Source organism: Abramis brama (genome assembly GCF_963993115.1).
Source record: "Abramis brama genome assembly, chromosome: 8".
Lineage (NCBI taxonomy): Eukaryota > Metazoa > Chordata > Actinopteri > Cypriniformes > Leuciscidae > Abramis > Abramis brama.
In genome coordinates, this window is record NC_139970.1 from 22,621,427 (window position 1) to 22,646,310 (window position 24,884).

The following is a 24,884-nucleotide window of genomic DNA, read 5'->3' on the forward strand; positions in this document are numbered from 1 at the left end:
CATGTTGAAATCGGTTTTGCTGCTGAATAGTTTTGTAAAAAAAATAAATAAAAAAAAAGTGATTTTGTTTTTTCTGGATTCTTGGATGAATGGAAAGCATTTATTTGAGATAGAAATATTTTGTAATATTACAAATGTTTTTACTCTCACTGCATCCTAGCTGAATAAAAGTATTAATTAATTTTAAGTATATTAAGTATTTTATATTTTATTTAGTATTAATACAAAGAATTACTGACCTCAAATTGCAATGGCAGTGTACCTATACAAAATTTTACTAAAAAAATAAACCCCGAATAATGACAAGTTAAAAGTCTGACAACTTGCCTTTCTCTTCTGCCTTAAAACACGTAATTTTTAGCATTTCCACCATTGTCAAAGCTAAAAATGACCCATTTTGAAAGGATCTCTAATCTTGTCATCTCTCGTCAAATCCAGTAGGGGGCAGAAGCACACCAGCTGTTTTATACCAGTCAAGTGTTTTGATAGCCTAAATAAGAAAAATGATTGGACAATAATATTATAATTGGATGACAAGTCGCCCGCATCATTAAAAATATGGCCTTTCATTTTTATTTAGATTAGCCGTAGGCTATTGCCCATAGACTGTAAAAAAGGAAATGTTGCCCTATTTTCATTGATGATTGTGTACGGTTTAATGACATTAACAGCAGTGAGGCATGCTTGTTATTCTAAAATTTGCAAAAGCTTTTATCTTATTTCTATAATAATAATAATAATAAAATTAAGTAGAATAGGCTATGGTAGGCTATGTATTTATAAAATTCATTTGTCACTCTGTAAGACTGTTTACAGTGAATGAACACCAAAAAAGGCTACGGTGATTCAAATAATTGCCTGATCTTTACATCATAGTTTATTTAGAAGGCTTGTTTTTGTTTTGTTTTTGTTTTTTTTGCCGTAAAGAGCAGAAACATGTACATAAAAATAACATGAACTGAGCAATATCCAATAGCATATTTTGCTAGGAAGATTTTAGGTTTTTTTTTTTTTTTTAGTTTAAGAGGTCATCTTTGTACGTCCTCGCCTGCCCTCACGCGCCCATCCGCTCCAGATGTCTCAACGCGTTATCTCGACGAAACGCGAAGTGGGTTTGCATAGAGCGACATGATTGACATAATAGAGAGAAGTAATCTACTGTGGACCTCCCATTTGACTCCCTGTGTCAATATTGGATGAGAGGAAAGTGCCGTGTGACAGGTGTCCAGGACAGAGTTCCGCGCGCTCAAGACAGAGAGCAGATCAATGCATTTACTCGCGTGCACAATATAAAGCTAAAGGCCTCAGCAGATCTGTGTGCATTAACAGTCGCTATTATAACGCTTCTGATGCGCCGAATGACACGGTAAGTTTTGTCAAGTTTTTTGTAACATTTTAGTTAATGCACGTTGAAGTAGACTACTTTAAAATGTCATGAACTGTAGCCTATATTCATATTTTCATGTTCAAGAACATTAATGTTTATATTGTTAATGAAAGTTACCTGAGAAAATAATTGTTCACATGATCTATTGTTCTTCTTTAGGCTACTGATTTTCAGGAAAGAGGACAAGTCATCATCAGAAACCGAATGAATTAATGGACGTCAGAACGGATGTTGTATATGTGCTTTCTGTACTTGTATCACGTTGAGCCACACGCACAATACCTGCAGATGAAATGGTTTTGTTCGTTCGGCTCGCGTTACGCAGATGCAGACACGCGTCAGTAAAACACCAGAGCAGAGCAGCGGGATCCACGCACTGCAGACAATGGCATCTTCACTGCTGTCACAGTCTGTTCAACGAAACTTAACCGTGTTAAAACAATGAATGAAACGCGTATAATTTGCTGAGTAGCCTAACTATAATGAATAAATAGCCTAAATAGCTATGTCGATATAATGTCTTATTTTCATGTTATTTATTTGGTATTTAGACAAAAGGAAAACTCTGCTTGTTAAAAATAGGCTTATAGTCTATTCTTGGGCTATGGTTTAGACATCTATTAAATTTTCACTGACATCCCAAATTTTGCCTTGTTTTAGCTATGGCTACCTCTTGTAATACTGCGAGGCCATCAAGCAATTTTGTGTTTAAAAGACGTCTAATAGCCGTCCAAACACAGCCCAGACGTCTAAGCTAAAACAAGGCAAAATTTGGACTGTCAGTGAAATTTTAATAGACGTCTAAACCATAGCCCAAGAATAAAGTAGATGAATAGCCTAGTTTGAAGAAAAGAAATGAAGAAATGAAACCAAACACCTTGTTTACTTTGCTTACATGATGGAATATCAAACATCTTGCAAGTTATTTTGGCAGAAACGACATGTAACCAAATTCAGTGTTATCTTGGTTAGAAGTGGGTTACTCATCATAGCTGGACTATATCGGGTCTTTAGTTAACCTACAGTGAAATGACGGCTATTGCTTGCTGGGCTAGTTTATGAATTAAATTAAAACATTTCCATTAAGCTGAATTACAGAACTATTTTCTAGTCAGATCTTTGAGATCTTTGAGAGAAGCCTAACTGTTGAAGAACCAACGTGAAAATATCTTAACTAAATATGTTATTGTCTTCCTTTTCATAATGGAGGCGTGCAATGTACGTTATTCTGAATTGTTACATTATCTTAATAAAACATAAATAAAATTTAAAAAACAAAAAAAGTGCTTTCTCAATATTATTTGATACATTTACCGCTCTACTTATGTTGCAACAGACAATACAATTGTTTCTGAATTAAGCATATAGGTCATTGCATTATTCCATAAAGTACTTGGCAAACAGACCTATAGAGCCTATACCTGCTGGACAGGAGTTGCCTGTTGGCTATGTGGCAGTTAAAAGGGTTACTGTTGAAAATGCAAATTATGTTGGGTTTTTTTCTTGCCCTTGGCAGTAGATTAGATGGAAATGTCTGTCTCTGTCTATGGCCATGTTCTGCAGAAGCACCCGTCCTTGTGTGCTCAAACACATAAAGGACATTATCAGAGCAGATGTCACCTGCACTTAGCTGTCTGGACCTGTCCACATTTGCCCTTAGAAGGATTAGTTTCCATGGCACCCTAAAGAAAACATCATCCAGCACTAACTATTCAAATAGCACCGACCAGTTTCACTGCACCTTCACACCTGTTTGTAAACTGGCAACGTAAATGAATGACAATCAGAAAAAAACAATATGCACACCTATGGTTTGATGGTGCCGTGCACAGCACACAACAATAATAAACATTTAAAAAATGTATTTCCTGAAGTTTATCTTCGCATCGTAATAAAATGTGGCCGTATTACAGTTCGATTCGTGCTCAAATGAAATGTAATATGATATGTCAAATCCTGCTTTTCTGAGCAATGACACCATACTCCTGGAGTGACAAGGAAGCATCACACTTTCTGATTTGCAACGGATTGATTTGCATGTCAAATCACTCTGACAGTTACACTGGGTTTTGCATTGGGATCTTTACCTTGAACACACACACTTACAGTGCATCATCATCTGATGATGTCATCATTTCCTCATCTCTTATGCTCATTAAAGCTGCATTTAGCCTATTTTTAAAAAATATATAGTATCAAAAGTACAGTAAAAACAGTAATATTATAAAATATGATTAAAATATGCGTATTCTGTTTTAATATAGGGTTGTAATTTATTCCTGTGGTAAAGCTGAATTTTCAGCATCATTACTCCAGTCTTTAGTGTCACATATATAGTTCTAACATAATATTATATGCTGATTTGGTGCTCAAGAAACATTTCTTATTATCATCAATGTCGAACACGCTGCTTAATGTTTTTGTGGAAACAATGATATCTGATATCAGGATTTTTTGATGAATAAAACATTTGTCGATGAACAGCAAAATAAATATATTTGAAAAATAAATATTTTGTAATATTATATGCCTTTTGATCATTGTAATGCATCATCTCTGTCTCTCTCTCTCTCTCTCTCTCTCTCTCTCTCTCTCTCTCTCTCTCTCTCAATTTATAAAGAGAGAGAGAGGGGAGAGATGATGCATTAAAGAATGCATTAAATTGATCAAAAGGGATATATTAAAAATGTATATATATATAAACACATGCATACACTAGTAGCACAGATAAATTATGACAAATTCAGATTACATGTATATGTATCTGTGTGTATGTATGTACGTATATGTATTTGTGTATATAAACTATAGCATAGAGAAATTATGGCATAAATTCAGATTATATGTATATATATATCTGTGTATGTATGTATATATGCATATATATATATATATATATATATATATATATATATATATATATATATGTATATACAGTGTGTTGCCATATAAGTGTTGCCTGAATTAATGTCATAATTACAGTATGGATGTATAGCCATAGCATCCACCCAGAATGGTTTAGTGCAGCTGCCTAGCAACGCCCTAGCAACCACCTAGCAACGCCCTAGTAACACCATAGTAACCTCCCAGAACACCCCAGCAACTGCCTAGCAACGCCCTAGCAACAACTCAGAATACCTTAGCAACCACCTAGCAACACCATAGCAACCGCCTTGAAAACCCTAGCAAATGGCTAGCAACACCATAGCAACCATCCAGAACACCCTAGCAACGCCCTAGCAACCACCAAGAATACACTAGCAACCGCCTAGCAACACCATAGCAACCACCCAGAACACCTTAGCAACATCATAGAAACCACCCAGAACACCCTAGCAACTGCCTAGCAATGCCCTAGCAACCACCCAGAATCACCCTAGCAACCGCATAGCAACACCATAGCAACCCACTAGAAACACCCTAGCAACCGAGTGGCAAGTTTTGCCACCACTACATTCTAGTTTTAGAGTTAGAATTATATTATTCCTCTTTTTTTTCGTATCAGGGCGTGTGGGATGTAACTGGCTATCCTGAGAAAATGAGTGTGAGCTCAGATCTGCCAAATCAGGATAACAGGACAACAGCAGTGCGCCCTGCATCTCTACAGCACCTGTTCTGCACGCAAACAACGCCTAACAGGTGAGAACAATCACATATGCATGCACCGACACACATATTATTCATGCCTTGGCTTATTAGAATATTTTAAAGGGTTTGGATTCCAACATAATTGTCTATGTCTTGTCCATGAATAATAAAACGTAATGCTGTAGTGATAAAGGTCATAAAAATGTACTTAAATCCAGAGCTACTGGTCATGCAATAAAGCATCACACCACAAGATGTCATCAAAAGGGCTGACCAATGAACAATCAGTTTAAGTATAAAAGTAATGTCTATTTTCTATTAATATGATCATGTTCTAAATAACATGACACTTGCTTGATATGATAAATCTGACTATGCTTATCACATTTCAAAAGTTACTTTTATGATGTATTATTAAAGTTGTTATTTATTGTACAGCTGTATGCCCTATTTATCTGAACAGCTGCAATCATTATAGATTAAAAAAAAAGATGTATATTATCATCTGTTGTGAATTTGGCAATGGGAATTATACTCTCTCAAAATGTAGTGTGTATTTCCCCCCTATTACATGCATATATTATTGTTCAAATGATCTCAGAAACAAAAAAGAGAAGATTTGTGTTCTGTATTCTGTGTATTATGTATTCTGATATGATTACTATAGGTCAACAACAGCCAGTTCTGCCCAGGGAGAGCATCCACAAGCAGGCACAAGAGAGTGACCACGGACGGCTCAGCCTAATCTCCAACAATTCTGCTATTATCTGCCCTATCCAATCAAAGTCTCGTGTCAAAGCATCGCCATTGTGAATAGCCAAGGGTCCAGCGTGGGGGCAGAGAGTGGCGTTTTGATGAGTCAGTGGGTCTAAGACCTCCACAATAGGCCGCACAGGGCTCCACAATAGTGAAGGCTAATGCGTTTTTTCTGTTGGCTGCTGCTGAGTGTGCAGGCCTGATGCGCATTCTGCACTAAATGAGGGGCCCTGCGCTATAAAAACACTGGACAAGGGCTTGGCCACCACATTGATTATACTGGATCTGTCCCACCTCAGTACGTGAGTATGCCACTGTCTCAGCCCTTCAAAGTGAAACATCGGATTCCTGTACAATGATAAAGAGCACAGACAGAGAGAAAGTGATCTTACTGAGCAAAAAAAAAAAAAAGATACAAATACTGTCGAAACTTTATCCAGGAATCAGTTTTCACTTAATCTACCCAGGAATGTTTCACAATGGTGCATGAATTCACGCTGTGGTCTCGGTTATGACCCTCTCCTCTCCTTGTTTTCCCGGTATAGAGAGCGCGGTGATCGACAGCAGCCATGAATCCGCAGGAGCAGTTGGAGCAGAGGGGGAAGTTTAGGATGACTGTGTTCGAGGAGGAGTTCTTCCAGGGAAAGAGCTGTGAATTCTCGTTTGAGTGCCAGAACATTCTGGACAGAGACTTCAGAAAGATTCGCTCCATTAAGGTGGAGAACGGCCCGTAAGTGTAACCCCTGGATGTTTAGAGTTCATTGTGCAAAGGGTGAAGCAGGGAGGATATATGACTGCCATGTTTAATATTGGAGATATATTTTGATTGATTAATATAGTGAGATATTTGTAAAATTAGAAGTAATATGTGCTCAGATATATAATATACATATACAAAACTGTTCAAAAGATTTTTTTCTTTTGTTCAGCAAGGATGCATTAAAATGATCAAAAGTGGCAGTAAAGACATTTAGAATGTTACAAAATATTTATATACCAAATAAATGCTGTTTCTATTCTATATCCTGATATCCTGAAAACACAAAATATTTAACAGCACAACAGTTTTCAACATTGATAATAATAAGAAATGTTTCTTGAGGACCAAATCAGCGCATATATATATATATATATATGCGCTGATTTGGTGATCGACTGGACATCACTTTTGGCCACTACTGTATGAATATATATATATATATATATATATATATATATTCATACAGTAGTGGCCAAAAGTGATTTCCAGCCGATAGGAAAATGGACATCTTTACCCTTTATTCAACTATTGTTAAATATTTGTTAAAGATTTTGTAAGCATATTGTATAATTGTGCTTAGAGTGAATTGTTTTGTGATAACAAATTTTATTTGTGTAAAATTGTGCAATATTATTTTTAGCCAAGCTGTCATACAAATAAATCATGAACACAAGCAAAAACAAGAGAGAACCAACAAAATATAAATCAACCAATTTTTTTCTGCAAGCTTTTTCTATGTTTATATATATATATATATATATACATGTGTATATATATATGTATATATATATATATATATGTGTGTATATATATATATATTTATATATATATATGTATGTGTGTATATATATATATATGTATGTATGTATATATATATATATATATACATATTGTTGTTGTTGTTTTTTATTACTTAAACATGCCTATATTAGAATTAAAGTGACTATTTGCAACTGTCATAACATACATTTAGCAACATACTTGATAGCCAAACATTATGCCATCTGCACAATGTCCCACAACACCAGCAATTTAATTGTCATAAACAGCATTTCCATCTGTAACTATAGTCTGAATGTTTTTTTTATAATATATTTATATGTATATTTATACGAACTGGAACAATGACAGAGAGATAGCAGAGATGGTGTGTGCGGCTGGCAGCTGCCGGCTGTGTTGTGGCTGTCTGTGATGATGACAGATGAGCTGATAAAAGAACACAGAGCCGCTCATTCAGCCCTCACCATCGTGTTTGCCTTTGCCTTTGTGTCCTGATCAGCGGCGATCATTGCCATGTAAAACGATGTCGCTTCATGGTTTGTGTTGACTATGACATTCTGTCTCTCAGCTGGGTGGGGTACGAGTATCCTGAGTTCCAGGGCCAGCAGTTTATCCTAGAGAAAGGAGACTATCCCTGTTACCAGGCCTGGAGTGGCAACAGCAGTTACAGAACAGAGCACATGCTCTCTTTCAGACCTATTAAATGTGCTGTAAGTTGATCCCATTATGCCAAATCTACAAAGACTTTCTCATACGGCTTCTTTCATCATCTCAGCAATCTCTTTGTTAAACGCCACATTAGGTTTACTTCATAACAAAATGTCCTCCTAATCATCCTGGTGTGATCTCATTTCCCATACTCACCCTTTTCCCCGACAGAACCACAGTGACAGTAAGATTACCCTCTATGAGTGTGAAGAATTCATGGGACGTAAATTTGAGATGTGTGAGGACTATCCCTCCCTCCAAGCCATGGGTTGGTGCAGCAAGGAAGTTCCCTCAATCAAAGTCAACTCAGGAGCGTAAGTCACCTCATCACTCTTAACAACATCACTCTTAGGGGAAAAAAACAAATTCTACATAGAACCCACAGAGTTCTTGACTCAGTTGTAAACAACCACTTAAGCCAAAAAGGTTCTACAGTATATAAGAAGAAATGTATTACATGATTGCAAATACTTTCATGTTTAACAGGTTTTTTCTATTTTATTTCTAGTCATAAAGTATTCATGAAAATTTAATAATGAATTTAAACAAAAATTAATGAATTAAAATTAAGTCCATAAAATGATCCCCACCTGACAGAACCCTATTAATATAACTATATTTAATAATTTTGTTTTTAAATGTTTGTAACAAGATATGTATAATACATACTGCATATATATATATATATATATATATATATATATATTTAAAGTCCGTTTAATGTAATTTTAGTTGAAATGGCTTAAACATCCAAGCTGATTGTACTTCAACTTTTTAACAGTGTATATATATATATATATATATATATATATATATATATATATATATATATATATATATATATATATATATATATGAGTAAATGTCTTCCAAACACATTTCTTACAGAGTGTGTCCTTTGTGGATCTCCTATTCTTTGTTACAAATAGTGCATCACTTACGTAATGTAGCACCTCCCTGCACACAGTCTTATTAGTGTGCGGTGCAATAAATGAGATTTGCCCTTTTCTCTGGCAGCTGGGTAGGCTATCAGTTTCCTGGTTACCGTGGATATCAGTACATCTTTGAGAGAGACAGACGCCAAGGAGAATACAGATGCTACAACGAGTTCGGCACCCAGGCACACACCAATCAGATCCAGTCTATGCGCAGAATTCAGCAATAAGACCCCACACCATTATGTACACATCATGTCATGCCATGTCATTACTATAGGCAATAAAGACATTATTTAAACTATGGTAAAAGAGTGCTTTTTGCCTTGTTTTTTTTTTTTTTTTAATAAAACAACTTCTCTGCTCAAATCATGGATCTGCTAAGTGATAATTCTTGATGTAAAAAACAAGCAGGTCGGATGCTTTTTAAAGCTATATGTAATTAGAGCAGGCCTCCCACATTTTAAAAGAAATGTAATCATGCAGAAATTTTGGCAAGATTTTTTTTTTCTGAGATAGACCACATTCAATGGAGGGATAGGCCACTTCGTCACATTTAACAATTAGGATGTTTTACACCAGATGAACACCAGCAAGTCTTGCTTAATGATTTCCTACACCATCTATGGGGGATGTGAGACTGTGATATTTCTAATAAACAAGAGCATGAGTACAATCATGTTAGTGTCATGTTGTTTTTTCTTTGTGGACCTGTTTTTGGGGGATTTTAGCTACAGTTACATATACATTTATACAAAATAAAATAAACATATTCATATGTATTCAATTTCCTATAAATTACCCTGTAAAAAAATATTGTTGGTTTAACTTAATTATTATTTAATAAGTTACCTGGTTGCCTTAAAATTCTGATTCATTGAATTCTGAATTCTTCATTGAATTCTTCATTGAATTCTGGTTCATTGAAATAAAAAATGTAAGTTTATATAATGAAGGAGATTGGTTTAATCAACAGAAACCAAAAATATTATCTAAACCACATTAATTATCTAAGTTGATTTGACAAAAGAAAAAAAAGTTGCGATAACAAATCATGAAAATATTTTTTTAGTGTAGAAATATAAAAAGTGCTGTTAATAAATGTTTAATCTTTAATGTGTCTAAAAATGTAATGAAAACATCTTTCTATTTTAACAACTATTTTATTCTACATATTTATTTAAATCATCTATATATAGCCCATTAGTATGGAGAATTAATAAAAAAATGTTTTTTGTTTTTTTGTTTGTTTATAGGCTACTTGCAGAATTAGCTTTTTTTTTTTTTTTTTTATTCTCCATGGGCTAGGGGTGAAAGTTCTCACGTGTTGTCGCCAGTTTGGGTTTTGTCTGGAGCTGTCCGAGGTCCTGACCTTTGTGGATCAAATAATTGCCGTACATATTCTTGTTTGAATAGGCCTATAACGTTTTTCATTGATGAAAACAGCCGAGGTCTAATGCAATGGACGGATCCTTTTATTGATGAAGAGGTAAAGGAAGTGTTTCATTTTCGTCCAATCAAATCGTTTGTAACACTGGGATCCGGGTGTGATTCCGTCTCTTATGTTTGTTGTGTGTAACCGTAACCGTTCAGGACTCTAGCAGTATTTGGCTGCACACACCCACTTCCAGATTCAGATGAGTAGTTGCTGTTTGAAAACTTGCTCCCACACCCAGTCCAGGATCTCCTAATAAAATGTTCAACTGTATACACCTTTATCAAATACACATTTCCCTACGAGCTGATTAAAAGTGTAGTACTGGGTCTTAGTGCAGTGGTTATAAGACAGACAAGAGTGCTGATAGCAGCTGGATCTGGGACAGACATAACCGGACGGGGTAAGTGAACTTATTAAGGGAGCAAATCAGGACAGAGACCAGCAAGTTAGTATTTAGAAGGAAATGGCAGATACGAATCACTAATTCAACCTTATAAAACTGCATTGTAAAAATTATTTTTTAATTTTAATTAGTTTTATTAATTAATCTTAACGTATAGGCTACCTAAAATGATAACATTAGTTAAACAATTTTAAGTAGTCTAAATATTTACTCAAGTAAAATTCGCATTTAGGCTAATAGGACTGAATCAACCTAACTACAAGGTTACATCAACAACAGAACTTTTACTTTGTAAAACAATGTTTGTGCTGTGTACTTTCTCAAACTTTGCTATAATTGACTATTCCAAGTTTGGCTGCTATTACCGATCCCTGACCTGAAATTATTGTCAAAAACAAAGAGCGCATCTGTTACAACGTAGCCTTCCCCCTACCGGGAAGAGTTGTAAATTAACGCCAAATGAAACGTGGACATTTGATTTTATGGTGGTAATCTACAGTTAAATTTACTTTTATCCCCCAATCACCGCCCCATTTCATTTTAATCATTTTAACTAAAAATGATAAACAAAGTACAAACTTTTTTTTTTTTTTTTACATGACATAGCTAAAATTAAACAAGATAATCTGTGGATTTAGTTACACGTAGTGTATAATCGTGCAGGCCAATTACAGCTATCATTAGAAACACAACTTATCTTTAGACTTATTCCAGATTTAATAATTTCTCTTTGCATTTTTATATTCCAGATATCTTCTTTGATTAGCATATCGCATTTATCTTTAACTATTGCATTTAGGTGTTTTGAATTTATTCATCAGAAGGTCCAAGGCCAGCATGAAATATGTCGAGTGCATGGACAAACTCAAGCATCCGAGGCTTGTTTAAGTTGCCTGCGATCTCTTTAATGACTCAGGCAGCTAAAGCAAGTCTGGGACGCCAGAGACAACACGACTAAAAAACAACGACAAGATAACTCGCCTGTTTCATCTGATATTAATGTGTGTTTGTGTAAATAATGTTACTCTCACATTTGAAGCTGCTGGGGATTCTTTATTTTTGTGCAATTAATAAAGGTTAAATATACAGAATAAGCAGAATAGTGTAATCACACACCAGCACTATTGACTTATATACAAATATTAAATGTTTATTTGTTATAAACAAATATGTATTACCCCTTTCAGGTTTGAATAAAAAACACACACCCCTGTACAGATGGACAGCATTAATATGTTTGCTCGGCACAAAATAAAGTAATAAAGCATTTACCTTCTTTGTCTGTTTTTTTTTTTTTTGTCACTTCATTGGTCCACGAGTGTCGTATGGGATTACTGTAAAATATATGGTGAACCTAAACTGCTTTGTTGTCGTTTTCTTTTTTTAAGATTTGGTTTTGTAAAAAGATACATGAAATTCAAAGACTAATAAAAAAGGTGTCAAAATAAAATGTTTACCCTATATGTACTGGAGTTATTTATAAAGAAAAGAAAAAAAAGGTTATTTTGGGTTCTATGTTGGGTTCTTGACTCAGTTTTTAAAAAAAATGTTTTGTTTAATGACAACCAATGCATTATGTAAAAGTATGAACCGATCATAAGGCAGGGCACAGGGTTTACAATACCATCTATTGCGCATTAAAGCAACATACGTTTGGGATAAAATGTTCTTGTTTACCATTATGCACTGAGGCATGGTTAAAAGGTAAATATTCTCAACCAACATGGAACAGGCCTTTCTGTTTGCAAAGAGGTAAAAAGGCGGAAAAGAAAGAGGATCTGAACCGGTTTCCATGTCAAACACTTCAATTCTCCATAGAAACTCTGATCTTAACGCAGAAACTTTATTAAACCTTGATGGTGGATTGATAAGGCCGAATTTCTATCGGTTCCTTTTTATTGTGGAGACGGGGAGGGATGGCAGAGGTAAATTGCTCTTTTAATTAAACCAATGCACCGAAGGAAATTGCTGTCTGAATATTGTCTCAGAGATGGGGCTTGTGACAGTTGCCTGGAAACTTCAATCTGTCTCACATTTATTCCAGATCACAGTTTTGAGATAAAGTTTAATAAAAATCTTTGCGCCAATGAAAGCCTACCCTTTCACGTCCACCACCACCACCACAATGCGACAGAACTGCGGAGGAAGCCTTATGTTTAACATGTATCTCTCAGGTACATATAGTCTTTTTGTGCGTAAAATGAGAAAAACTGCTGAAATGAGTGAAAAGAATAGGGCGATGCTAGGGGTCTGCGGGTGCACGCTGCGCACCACCGCCGGTGTCTCTGACTTCTCCATTTGGAACGCATGTCCTCTTTTGTCGGAAATCGGATATCCTTTTTCCTGGACGCGTTTCCTGACCTCAGCGCTGAAGTCTGGGAAAAATACATCGAGCAACACGACGATACTCATACTATTTAACCTCTTTTATTGCGAATTCTTATTTATAGATGGATGACATTACGTGTTTTTCCTCTAAAATTATTACAAATAGGCCTATACACAAACAAGGGGAAATATGTTTCATGCATATTTTGCTTTTTACTCCTTTTCAAAGTACATATAGAATATGAATTCTAATTGTCAGACGTATTTTTTAAACGTTTTCTTCCAGACCCCACAGAAAATCTTCTGAAGGAAAGCAAAAGCTCTTCTTGGAGCCCCATCAACACAGGCGTGCAGAAAGGTGAGTGCTGCGATGAATTGTTGACAGACGCATTTTCTTTCTTTTGTGCAAATTTTTTTAAAGGTTCTTACATAATTTTTAAATTAACTATTGTGTGCATTACGCAAAATTGTATACACACTTTTATTATGATTATAGCCTACCTAAAAAAAAAAAAATTTAAATAAAAATAAAGTCCCCAATTAGAAGGCTATATAAGATAATATATGGGCTGTCAACAAATGCTGCGAACCTTTTAAAGAACATTTTTTTTCTTTCCGAATAACATTTAAATATTCTAAAGAACCTTTTTGCACTACAAAGAACCTCCAATAGAAAGATTCAATGGATGTTTAAAGGTTCTTCATAAAATCATGCCAATAAAGAACTTTTATTTTTAAGACTGCTGAACCAAGAAACCAATACACTGAATAATCTATAATAAAATATCAAATGTTTTTTTAATCTCCAAACGACCATATAACCAACTAAAGAACTCTATAAAGTTAAACTGTTGTTAGAAGAGTGATTTTAACTTCAAAGAACGTTTATTTTCTATATTTCTCTGTTCTCTATTTATTCTGTCTTCACAGAATACTGATTAAAAAAAAGTCGGTCTCCTTGTTTGCCCTACATAGGCTACATGTAAGCCTACTTTCCTTCCATTTTATAGGAAGTGGACAAATCCAGCTATGGCAGTTTCTCCTGGAGCTGCTGTCTGACAGCGCCAATATGACATGCATCGCCTGGGAGGGGACCAATGGAGAGTTTAAACTCATAGACCCGGACGAGGTGGCCCGACGGTGGGGGGAACGCAAGAGTAAACCGAACATGAACTATGACAAATTGAGCCGCGCTCTGCGCTATTACTACGACAAAAACATCATGACCAAGGTGCACGGAAAGCGCTACGCGTACAAATTTGACTTTAACGGCCTGGCGCAAGTGTGCCAGCCCTCTTCAACTGAACAAGCTATTTATAAGTTCCAGAGCAACTTCGCTCCCATCCAGTTTTCAGGCATTTCCAAACTCAATCTGGTTGCTCCAGGTGTTGGTCCGTCGGGGTTCTCCTACTGGCCTGGATCTCCTCCCACCCTCTATCACAGCCACAACCTGCAACCGCCAGGACCCTTCGGTGCCGTGTCTGCGTCTCATTTAAGTTGCGTAAACAATATCAATACTTTAAACAACCTGAATAATATCAATACTCACTATAACTGATTTATTTTTTTAATTTATTTTTTGCCTCAGGAGTGCGCGCCGATAGGCTAGCCTATTCAAAAGCGCAAACTGATTTCAGTAGCCAACTAGCGCAATCACTCCACATAAGACCGTATAGCCTAATAATTTACAATAGGCATTGAATAGGCCTTAAATTCTTTACTCGATTGAAAATTATAATTTCGGCTTAACATTTGGAGGACTGTTAATGTTGACCACTTTAAGATAAGAAAACAATTTAGCGCCATCTTATGGATAACAAATAACATGGCTAATTCATCATTAATATCAGCTGTTGATCAGTTAAACTCGGTTTTGCCTTACCTCCCAAAACCTCTGAGGTTAACAAAAGAGAAGACGAAATTAACGTAATGTTGGAGAAAAGTACTACATGGTACGAGAACAAATGGTAAGAATCAAAAACGTGTTCGCTAAAACACCTGTGCAATCGAGCATATAGTTCTCACTTAGCCCATATAAAGCGCTTTGATATTTCGTTTATTTACGATGACTGTGGGTGTTGGTTAAAACATTGGGCATAGGGTGGGCGGTGTGGGTCTGAAAATTAGCCATACATTTTCAAAAGCGTAGGTGTAGCCTATGTCCTAATAAATCGTAAAGAATAACTTTTTTTTCGTAGCCTATGGTCCACAAAAACGAGAGGACTGATCACCAGTCTGTGTACTTCCCTTCTTTTTGCTCTGTTGATAATTTGATTATAATGTATTTTGCGTGTGATAAAAGATTAAAATTGTTAAAAAGTCTGATCTGTTATAGGGTTATTCTTTGTGTGTGTTTCTAACCTGGCTAAAGTCATTTTGGGTGGTATTTGGGAGTTATTTTATTCAATTAATTCTGAAAAATGCTAAATTTCATTAAATTGATTTTGTATGAGGGTAGAAATCTTTGCTATAAAGCCCCACAATTTTAATTATGTAATTTAGTCACCCACAAGTTTTTCCTGTGAATTTCTTTGTTATGTGGAACAATGTTATATGTTTCATATTATCGCTGTAAAGCTGCTTTGAAACAATTGTAAAAAGCGCTATATAAATGAAGGTGACTTGACTTGGACATAAGAAGTTATTTTGAAGAATGTTAGTAACCAAATAGTTGTGGTGCACCATTGTCCATAGTCATTTTTATTTATTTTTTCCATAATGGTGCCTCACAACTTGGTTACCGACATTCTTCAGAATATATCCCTTTGTGTTCAGCAGAAGAAAGAAATTCATACGTTTGGAACAACTTGAGGGTGAGTAAATAATGACAGAATTTTCATTTTTTGGGGGTGAACCAAGGGGGAAATGCGTTATCACTCTGCTATTTTATCATTTTAATTGTCTATTTTGTGGATATGATTAGTCACTAACTAAAATAGTAAAACTCAGTCATTTAAAAAAAATGTAATAATAATAAATTAGCCGTACGCTATTTATCTGACTAAATGTCCCCACAAGCAAAAGCTTAAAAATTGGCTATATATGCTGTGGCTACCAGCCATCGGTACGCACTAAGAAAACAGTATAATAAACGTTAACAGAAGTTTAGAGAATGGAAAATATTGTCACAGTGTTATAAAACGGTCGAGTGTGTAAAGCCTCTAGTTCCTAACCACATTCCTGGGGGCCCCCAACACTGTACATTTTGCAGAACGCTTCGTTCTACAATACGCAATCAGGACACAAGAGGGCGCCATGTAGCTATATTCCACCATACCTACAACTGCGCCGCAGGACATTCTTTCAGCTTCATATGTCCAAAAATACTAAAAGAGGCAAACTGGGGGAAGAAAGAAAGAAATCCCAACCTTTTGCTGTAATGTATCGTGACTAACTAAGATATATCCGCATGGCAATGGAATTCAGTTGGCTAATTTGTGACAAATGGCTTTCTTGTATAGGCTAATTGGCTATAGTTGCTTATTTGATGATGAGGAATTTCTCAAGCATTGCTGTGTATTGTGAGGCAAGGCAAGACAAGGTGAGTTTATTTATATAGCACATTTCATACACTATGGCAATTCAAAGTGCTTTACATAGAAAATAATACAAATAATCACACTATGGCAATTCAAAGTGCTTTGCATAGAAAATAAGCACAAAATAAAAGCAAGGAGGAAACCCACAAGTCCCATCAGTGTGATCTGCATGTCAATGGCAGCTACTGGGGTCCGCCATTAATGGCAAGATTTGTTTGCACTGACACACTGGACTTATTTTAAATAGACTCTAGTCTGGCCAAGATTCCAGCTTAGAGAAAGGGTTTGTGCAAGGACAAGTAAAGCTATATCTGTATGTGAGTGTAGCTTAAGGAGTCTCTAAGGTTTCACTCACTGTAGGGGAGATGGAAGTTACACTTTTTGCTCCAGTGAATATTTCTCTTGCTCTGCTTATTTTTTTAGTTTTCGTGTAGACACAGACCTTGTTGTTATTGCCCAGATAAGAATACAGCTTATTTAACAACACATAATATGCACATAATATGGATTTATGGGGTAAGTCACAATAGAACCTCTTACCGTATAAGCTTTAATTTAAACAGTACTGCAATTATGAAACACTTGAAGCACATTTTGACAACCAACCGTAGCCTCCCCTATATTAAAATTAGGCTACATAATGATTTTCTTCTCTAAAATAATCAATACGCATCGGTGCATTTGTCAATGGTACCATAGCACGTGTTCTTAATATGGTTTTAACTTTTTGTGACCTATGATTTTTAAAACCATTGATCAGCTTATGTAACCCTATAGATATAATTCAATTAAAGTAGTAACTAGATACACAATTCTTAACAATAGTAATCTTTTTTTATTATTATTATTCAAGAGAAGTAGTGAAAGTAAAAATGTAAGCCAATAACAACAAAGAGTGTCTAATCTATATTTGCGTAGGTCTTCCTCAGTACTCTGAGCTGAATCACTCTTATAATAAGCTCTTTTCAGCTGCAGGGTGTCACTGAGTGAATGTACAAGAGTTAATCTGGACATGATGTGTGCTTAGTTCAGTGCAGCAGCTTTTGCATAACACACAGATGGGAGGAGAACATTTCCAATCTCCTTTGTCCTAAACGTATGAAATCAAGCAAAAACACGTCCTACTTTTGCCTTCCTTGTAAACTCAATCGCACACTTTGTGTCAATGTTTTAAGGCGTTTAAACATCCCCAATGCTTTAGTTTCTTATAGCCTAACCTGTGTTTACAAGCATGGTGCCAATCTAAAAAAAATCACTGTTGTCACATTGGGTGGGTCAATGATAAATGCTATAATTGAAGGAACGTGAAAAGCGATCAACCTAAGTCAAGTTTGTTAATAGCCCTCTAAATGGCTGCTGAAATCATTGTGAGGCAGTCTTTCTGGTAAACACAAGCCTCTGTGACAGGAGAGGAGAGTTGGCTGGTGGCCCCTAGAGAAAGCTTAATGAGCAGTACTGCTTTGAATCTGTCTGTGTGATCTAGTGACTAACTCCCAGCCAGTGGGTGGCTCTGAATGTATCATCCATTCAAGTCAGTCACGGAACACCCACTCTGACTCTATATATAGTCAACATCCTCCATCTCGCTCTCCCACGGAGAGACTGAAACAAAGTGAACACGTTACTCATTATACAAGTAAACATTCTTTTGCAACATTCTATATTATTCATGTCAAAATAATCATGTGTTATAGGTTTTACTATGGATTTCTGTTATGATTTAATCACCTTCATGTCATTCCAGTCCTGTAGGAATCATATGGACTGTTTCTTTCTTTTATTTGGAGCTTAACAGTCACTGGTCACATTCTCTTATTGTGTGATGAAGAGCAGCTTGAACATTCTTTAGAATTTTTCCTTTTGTTTTCTAAAAGAGAATCAAATTTGGAACTGAGGGTGAGTAAATAATCACTTAAAAAAAAAAAAAAAAAAAAATTGGGTGAACTATTCCTTAAAGCAAAAGAAATATATTCTTGACAAAAATTAATATAACTTTAAGTTCACCAAGTCATCTGTTTGAAAGGGAGAGCTTTTGGGAAAGATGTTTATTCACTGACCCGTCAATAGAGTATTACTACTGACACTTTGATTTCCAACCCGATATAACCTATTTCAACTAATCTGGGATTAGCTGGTGGAAAGCCTTAGGTAAGATATCTTATACAGTATATATAGCCAGGGCACAGTGTCATACGGTCAAATTGACGGTGACTACAAAGGAAAGCCTCCTGACAGATTAAGGAACCATAACAAGTACAAATTAGAACTAATCATTCTATGTTTGGCACTTTGGTTGGGGTTTCTTGGGGTAAACGCTTATTTAATAAGGATTCAGGAGTCTTCATAGGTGCAACTAATAAGAAACATTCATACAGCAGACAGAACATATTAGTGTCCAGTGATATTGCTTTGGATTATTAAGTATGTATCACTTGTCCACCATTCAGAATTGAATGGAGAATTCCATAAGTTTAATGAGCATTTAATTAAATTTAAAGAAGTAGAATTAAATTTATACAAATGCAATGATGTGATTTTAAACCAGAAAAGGATAGTTTGTCAAGACAAGCAGATTATAGATAGATAGAGTAATAACTGTCTGATGCGATACTGTAGTAGAAGGTTGCATAATTATAATTTTCTCTCTAATATTATCAATCTTGTAAGTAAAGAAGTTCATAAAGTCATTACTGCCGTGCTGCTTTAGGTGTTGAAGCTTTATTTTTTGTTAATTTAGCCACTGTTTCGAATAAATACCAAGGGTTGTTTGTTTTCTTCTTGTGTTGAAAAATAGGTGTTGAAAAATAGGCAGATCTAGCCGTTTTTAAGGCCTTTCTGTACACAATCGTGTTCTCTCTCTCCACGAATTGTGAAAAACTTCTAATTTTGTTTTCTTTCAGCTACGCTCCATTTTTCTGGCTGCTGTCTTAAGGGCCCGAGTGTGCTCGTTGTACCACGGTGTTGGACTATTTTCTTTTAATATTCTTTAAGTTCAATGGAGCAACTGTGTATAAAGTGCTGGAAAAGAGAGAGTCAATCATCGAGTGCTTCTAGGCTATCTGGGATGAAACTGATCAGGAAGATTATTTATAAAGCAATCTTTAGTGGCAGAAGTGATAGTTCTACCATATTTATAACACGGAGTCTGCTTTGCAACCTTGGTTAAATTAAGTATACATGAGATTAAATAATGATCTGAGATGTCATGGCTCTGCTGCAGAATTTCAACGGCATCAACAATTGATTCCATGTGACAATATTAGATCTGAAGTATGATTACGACAATGAGTAGGTCCTGACACGTGTTGTCTAACTCCAATAGAGTTTAGAATGTCTGTGAATGCTAATCCCAATGCGTCCTTTTCATTACATGGATATTAAAATCACCAACAATTAGTACTTTATCTGCAGCCAGTACTAACTCTGATATAAAATCAGCAAATTCTTTGATAAAATCTGTATGGTAACCTGGTGGCCTGTATACAGTAGCCAGCACAAATGTCAAATGGGATTTATCACTTACGCTAGATAACGTTACAGAAAGCACCAACACTTCAAAAGAATTATATTTGAAACTAGTCTTCTGAGTAATACTGAAGATATTGCTATAAATTACAGCAATAACTCCCCCTTTTCCTTTTAAACGAGCCTTGTGTTTATAGCAGTAATCTTGCGGGGTGGACTCATTTAAATTAGCCTAATGTAACTGGTTTTACCCAAGTTTCTGTCAAACACAGCACACAGGCTATAGGTTATGGTCTGTTATCATATCATTAACAATAAGTGCTTTTGAAGAAAGGGATCGAATATTCAGCAACCCAAGCTTTATTATTTGTTCATCTGCATTATATTTGTTTTTTATTTGTTGAACATCAAAACAAATTTTACCCTTAAATGGGTTTGGGAGTGTTTTGTAATTCCTAGTTCGGGGAACAGACACAGTCTCAATGTGATGATATCTAGGTGAAAGAGTCTCTATGTGATGGGATTTATCTGACCTCAGTGACGTGAGACAGCTAATCATCAAACAAAAATCATCAAATCATCAAACAAAATCATCAACAGAGAACAGCCGATCATCATCGGGTTTGAAAAGGCTCCTCTCTTCAAAGCTTCCGCCGTTTGTCCGGCTCTCCGTTACAAGGTTTGTAAACTCGCCAAAGAAATATAAATACAGTTACTCACTATATATTCATTTTACCACTCGTTTATTCCACAGTATGTGGTATGAAGGTTTTAGCCACAATACTAACTAATAGCCTATAATTAACTTTATGCCACAAATGGAAATTATTGACTTATTGTCTTAGATTTTTTTTTTAGTCATTCAGTTCAAGGTATTGTGTACAACTGTGTCTTCAAATTGCTGATAGAACTAATTTAGCTGATTCCTGCTGTCGTCATTTGGCGTTTATTATGAATAACACAAGTGGTTAATGTAGTTTGGTCTGTTTTTGTTTATTTAGGTGCCCTCATTCTCTCAAATACCCCTTTAAAGCCCTTTACTGGCAAATAAATATTATGTTGTGAATGGATATAATCAGCTTTGTTCTTTTGTTTCCCCAGAACAACCAGTAGGCCTACATTTCTAAAATAATCTGGGCCCGGTTTCCCGATAACGCTCACTCTTAGCGCGCTAAGAAAGCTCGAAAGATATATCTTACCAAAGTTGTTTATGTTCCTAAGTGTGTTCCCCGAACCATACCTTAGGAAGCTGCTTAAGATATAGGCCTACCTTCTTACGTGCGACGTTACCCGGCGCTGTCCGTGGCGATGGTGCTGAATTGTTTGATATCGATGGCTCGAGAATCAATTATTCTCTCGTGCAGGGGCTGTTTATGTGAGAAAGCGGTGATCTTTATAAATGAAGCACTTCAGAAATAGTTGAAATTGCAATTTATTATGATTATTGGATATTATAAAAAATAATCCAAACTATAATATAATAGCCTAGCCTACATATTTTAAAATTGTAACATATATTGCTGCCACAATAACCTTTTCAAAAATTTACGTGCCTTCTTCTCTTTCCCATTTTTGTTCGCTGAGGTGGAGCTGCGATGAAATATTGTTCTTGTAAATACTTTCCAGCATTTCAGTAATAAAAGTTTACATCTTGTGTACGGTGCTCGGCAGTGATCAAAAAGGATTTAAACCGTGAATTTTGAATCTCTTGTAAACTCAGAGATGTGGATTCAGACGGCAATTAAATTACCACACGACCTGTTTGTCAAAAAACAGAAGGTACTAATTTGGCCAGGGATTTTTACGCGGGTTGGGTGAGAAAAACACTGATATTATGGATTCGGACGGCACTAAAATCACCGACTTACCCCTGTAAATGTTTAAAATACCGGACGAGCCCATGAGAAACAATATTAGCGTCCGAATAGGACTTAACTGACAGTAGCCTATGCTTTCACTGGCATTTAAAAGAGCGTTTTAATTAAATTAATAATATTGTATAATAATATAATTAAAAATCTAACAACAATCAGTGTAATGACAATTTTATTCTTTGCATGAAAACACTTGAATTAGCCTAATTTAATACTGTCTGGGTGTATTAAAACTTCAGAATTATATTCATATAGACCATATAGATAAGGTAAAGCTAAGAGTGGTCCAGACCAACCTTACGAAAGTGTGACTTACAAAAGATATACTTGGCGTACGAACGTTTCGGGAACCGTCCCATAAGGTTAAGAGAGAGGTTAAGGAATAGGTTAAGAGAGAGGTTAAGGAATAGGTTAAGAACTACTTAGAGATAAGAACGCTTTGGGAAACCGGGCCCTGAACATTTCAGAGGCAACATTGAATTACAGTGAGTTATCAGCACCACATGCAAGTACTTGAATTTTCTGTGTGAAATTGTATTGTTTGACTGTGTACTTGTGTTTTTTAATCAGTTATTCTCTGAAAATCTCATGCTCTCAAATCACATTCATGTTATTTGTACATGTAAAATAATATCGCAGGTTTGGCGCCAATAATGCTATGCATTTTTTCTTACCTTAATCATTTGCATTTGAATATAAGACATTTGAACTCTGAATTATAACTTCAAGCTTAGTCTTTTTAGACAAAAGAATAAATAAAAAAAGACTTCAGAAGACTTACAACACAACTCCTAACACATGAGTTGTGGACTCATTTGATTATTTTTAGGATCTTTTCTGGGACATTTTTGGAGCTTAACAGAATATTTATCCATTTTTACATAAATTGTTGCATTGAATTGAACTAGACAAGTGTACATAAGAATGGTTTCATGAATGATTTACACAATTTTGTTCTGCTTGTGTTTCATGCAGTGAAAGCGAACAGTGACAGGGGCTGCATTATGCCTGAGATCTGCTTTTGGGTTCCACAGACAGAAAGTCAAACAGGTTTGGAACGTCACAAGGCTGAGGAAATTATTTTAATTTCACAACTATCACTTTAATAACATTACTAACAGTAAATGTTGTACTTTGCAGGGATCTCGGTAAGCTGAAATATAAGTTTGAACAAAAAATCCTCCTGTAGACCTAAAAATCAGTGAAGTGCCTGGACCATCCACCAGAAAAGAGGAAAAACAAACAGAAAATGAAGCTGCTGCATCTTTTCACTTTTCTAACTCGTTAAGTACCTCACATGTCCCTTGTGAAGATTTTGTTATTGATTGCATTTTATGTTGCAGCGAGTAAAGGTGCGGTCACATTTGTGAATTTCATGAAATTACACAGGCAAAAAGGTCTATTGACCATTGTCAGCAGTGTAGTGATATAATCTATGAAGCACAGCTCACACAGGAGTCACTTTCAAGCAGTTGAAAGCATAATTCAAGCAGTCACTTCCAGCGGATTCCAGTGACCAACTTGGTCCCATATAGTTAAATTTTTGACCACACACGAAATTGCAGATCGTGTGGATTATTATGGAAATGACTGGAATTCACCAGTGAAAATTAACAACGGCTAATTTTACTGCACCTTAACTCTGTTATAATGGAAAATGTTTTCTGCTTGTTGTGGCATAAGGAATACTGTTTCCGGGTCGAAGCCTCTACTTCTACTTCCTCTATCATGTTTCTAGTGAGAATACTCAACAACCATTTATGAGCACTGTTTATCACACATTTAAGCTTTTCAAAAGCCATAGTGTACTGTACATTACAGTCTCCAGTCTCACGGCATCCCAGACTTCAATATTTTACGATTAAAAATAGCTGAATAACTTACCATCTGAGATTTCGGTATAGAGATAAAAGTTAGGGTCATCATTTTCAGGAATATTACTGCACAATGAGTGTATTTTAGCACCGTTTGTTGTTTGTTTTTGCCATCTGGGGCCTGTTTCAGAAAGGAGGTTAAGTGAAAACTCTGAGTATGTTAACCCTGAAATAAGGGAAATAAGAAGAATACCTGTTTATACTTGGATATAAACTATAAACTTATATTCTATAGGCTACTCCACATAAATATGTGGAAAAAAAATCTGAATGTGTAGATTGTTTGATGTGTAGACACATAATATTAACATTACCTCTGTAGGCCTCTCTGTGGCAGCAGAATATCTTTATCCCCATTGTCATGTGAAGATGAGCATTTGGTTGAGTATACTTTATAACACTATTTATCATAATTTCTGGTGTATTGAGTAGGCTACTTACAACTGCCTGGGTTTCTGTTGGGACAGGAGGCTCCAAAAGACAGATATTACCATCAGAATATGTTGGGACCAATAAAAAACCCAACCCAAAGTAAAATAAATGGAAATATCAAAAATAGGCTATATAAAAAATAACACATGTAAACCTCTTACATTTTATGAAGGCCCTTGGATCTTCGGGAGTGACTGGCTCTGAAGTCCCTCCAGGAATTCCCTCAGCCAAAAATGCTGCTGCACTGCTATACACTGGATGCTATTTAGTTATTTATGTCAAATGTAAAGTCAGGTAGCCTACACCCATGATATGCTCAAGCCTTACCTGATTAAATTATGTTTTTATATTTCATTTTCAGCTGCTGCCATGTTCTTTTAATGCCTGCAGGATTGTACCTACATGAAAATTAAAATTAGGTTGAATAACATACTGTTATTTCACCTCTGATATTATAACAGTTGGTAACTTGTATTACTAACTACAAATGACATCTTCAACCGTGTAATTAGAATAATGTCTACTTGTTACTAATTACTAAATCCCATATCAACCTCAACCACTTGAACAATACAAGGAGAGACAAGAAACTGCACTTTTAATGCTTTCAAATAAAC

At 35.6% G+C, this 24,884-nt stretch overlaps 2 protein-coding genes across 3 annotated transcripts; both read left to right on the forward strand.

The window, feature by feature from the left end:
* Nucleotides 1–5,918: 5,918 nt before the first annotated feature.
* Nucleotides 5,919–9,593, forward strand: cryba2b (crystallin, beta A2b). Of its 2 annotated transcripts, none has more exons than XM_084122918.1 (5): nt 5,919–6,029; nt 6,277–6,461; nt 7,840–7,981; nt 8,151–8,293; nt 8,997–9,593. In XM_084122918.1, exons 2-5 carry the CDS (start codon nt 6,301–6,303, stop codon nt 9,142–9,144), a joined length of 594 nt encoding a protein of 197 aa, XP_083979044.1. In that variant the 5' UTR covers nt 5,919–6,029; nt 6,277–6,300; the 3' UTR covers nt 9,145–9,593. The 2 variants fall into 2 exon arrangements, with proteins under 2 accessions (XP_083979044.1, XP_083979043.1); XM_084122917.1 differs by having other exon boundaries at nt 5,944–6,033.
* Nucleotides 9,594–12,826: 3,233 nt separating this feature from the next.
* fev (FEV transcription factor, ETS family member) lies at nt 12,827–15,399 on the forward strand. The gene is made up of 3 exons (XM_084123026.1): nt 12,827–12,929; nt 13,370–13,441; nt 14,094–15,399. The coding sequence occupies exons 1-3, from the start codon at nt 12,842–12,844 to the stop codon at nt 14,639–14,641; spliced, it is 708 nt and encodes a 235-aa protein (XP_083979152.1). The 5' UTR covers nt 12,827–12,841; the 3' UTR covers nt 14,642–15,399.
* The last annotated feature ends 9,485 nt before the right edge of the window (nt 15,400–24,884 follow it).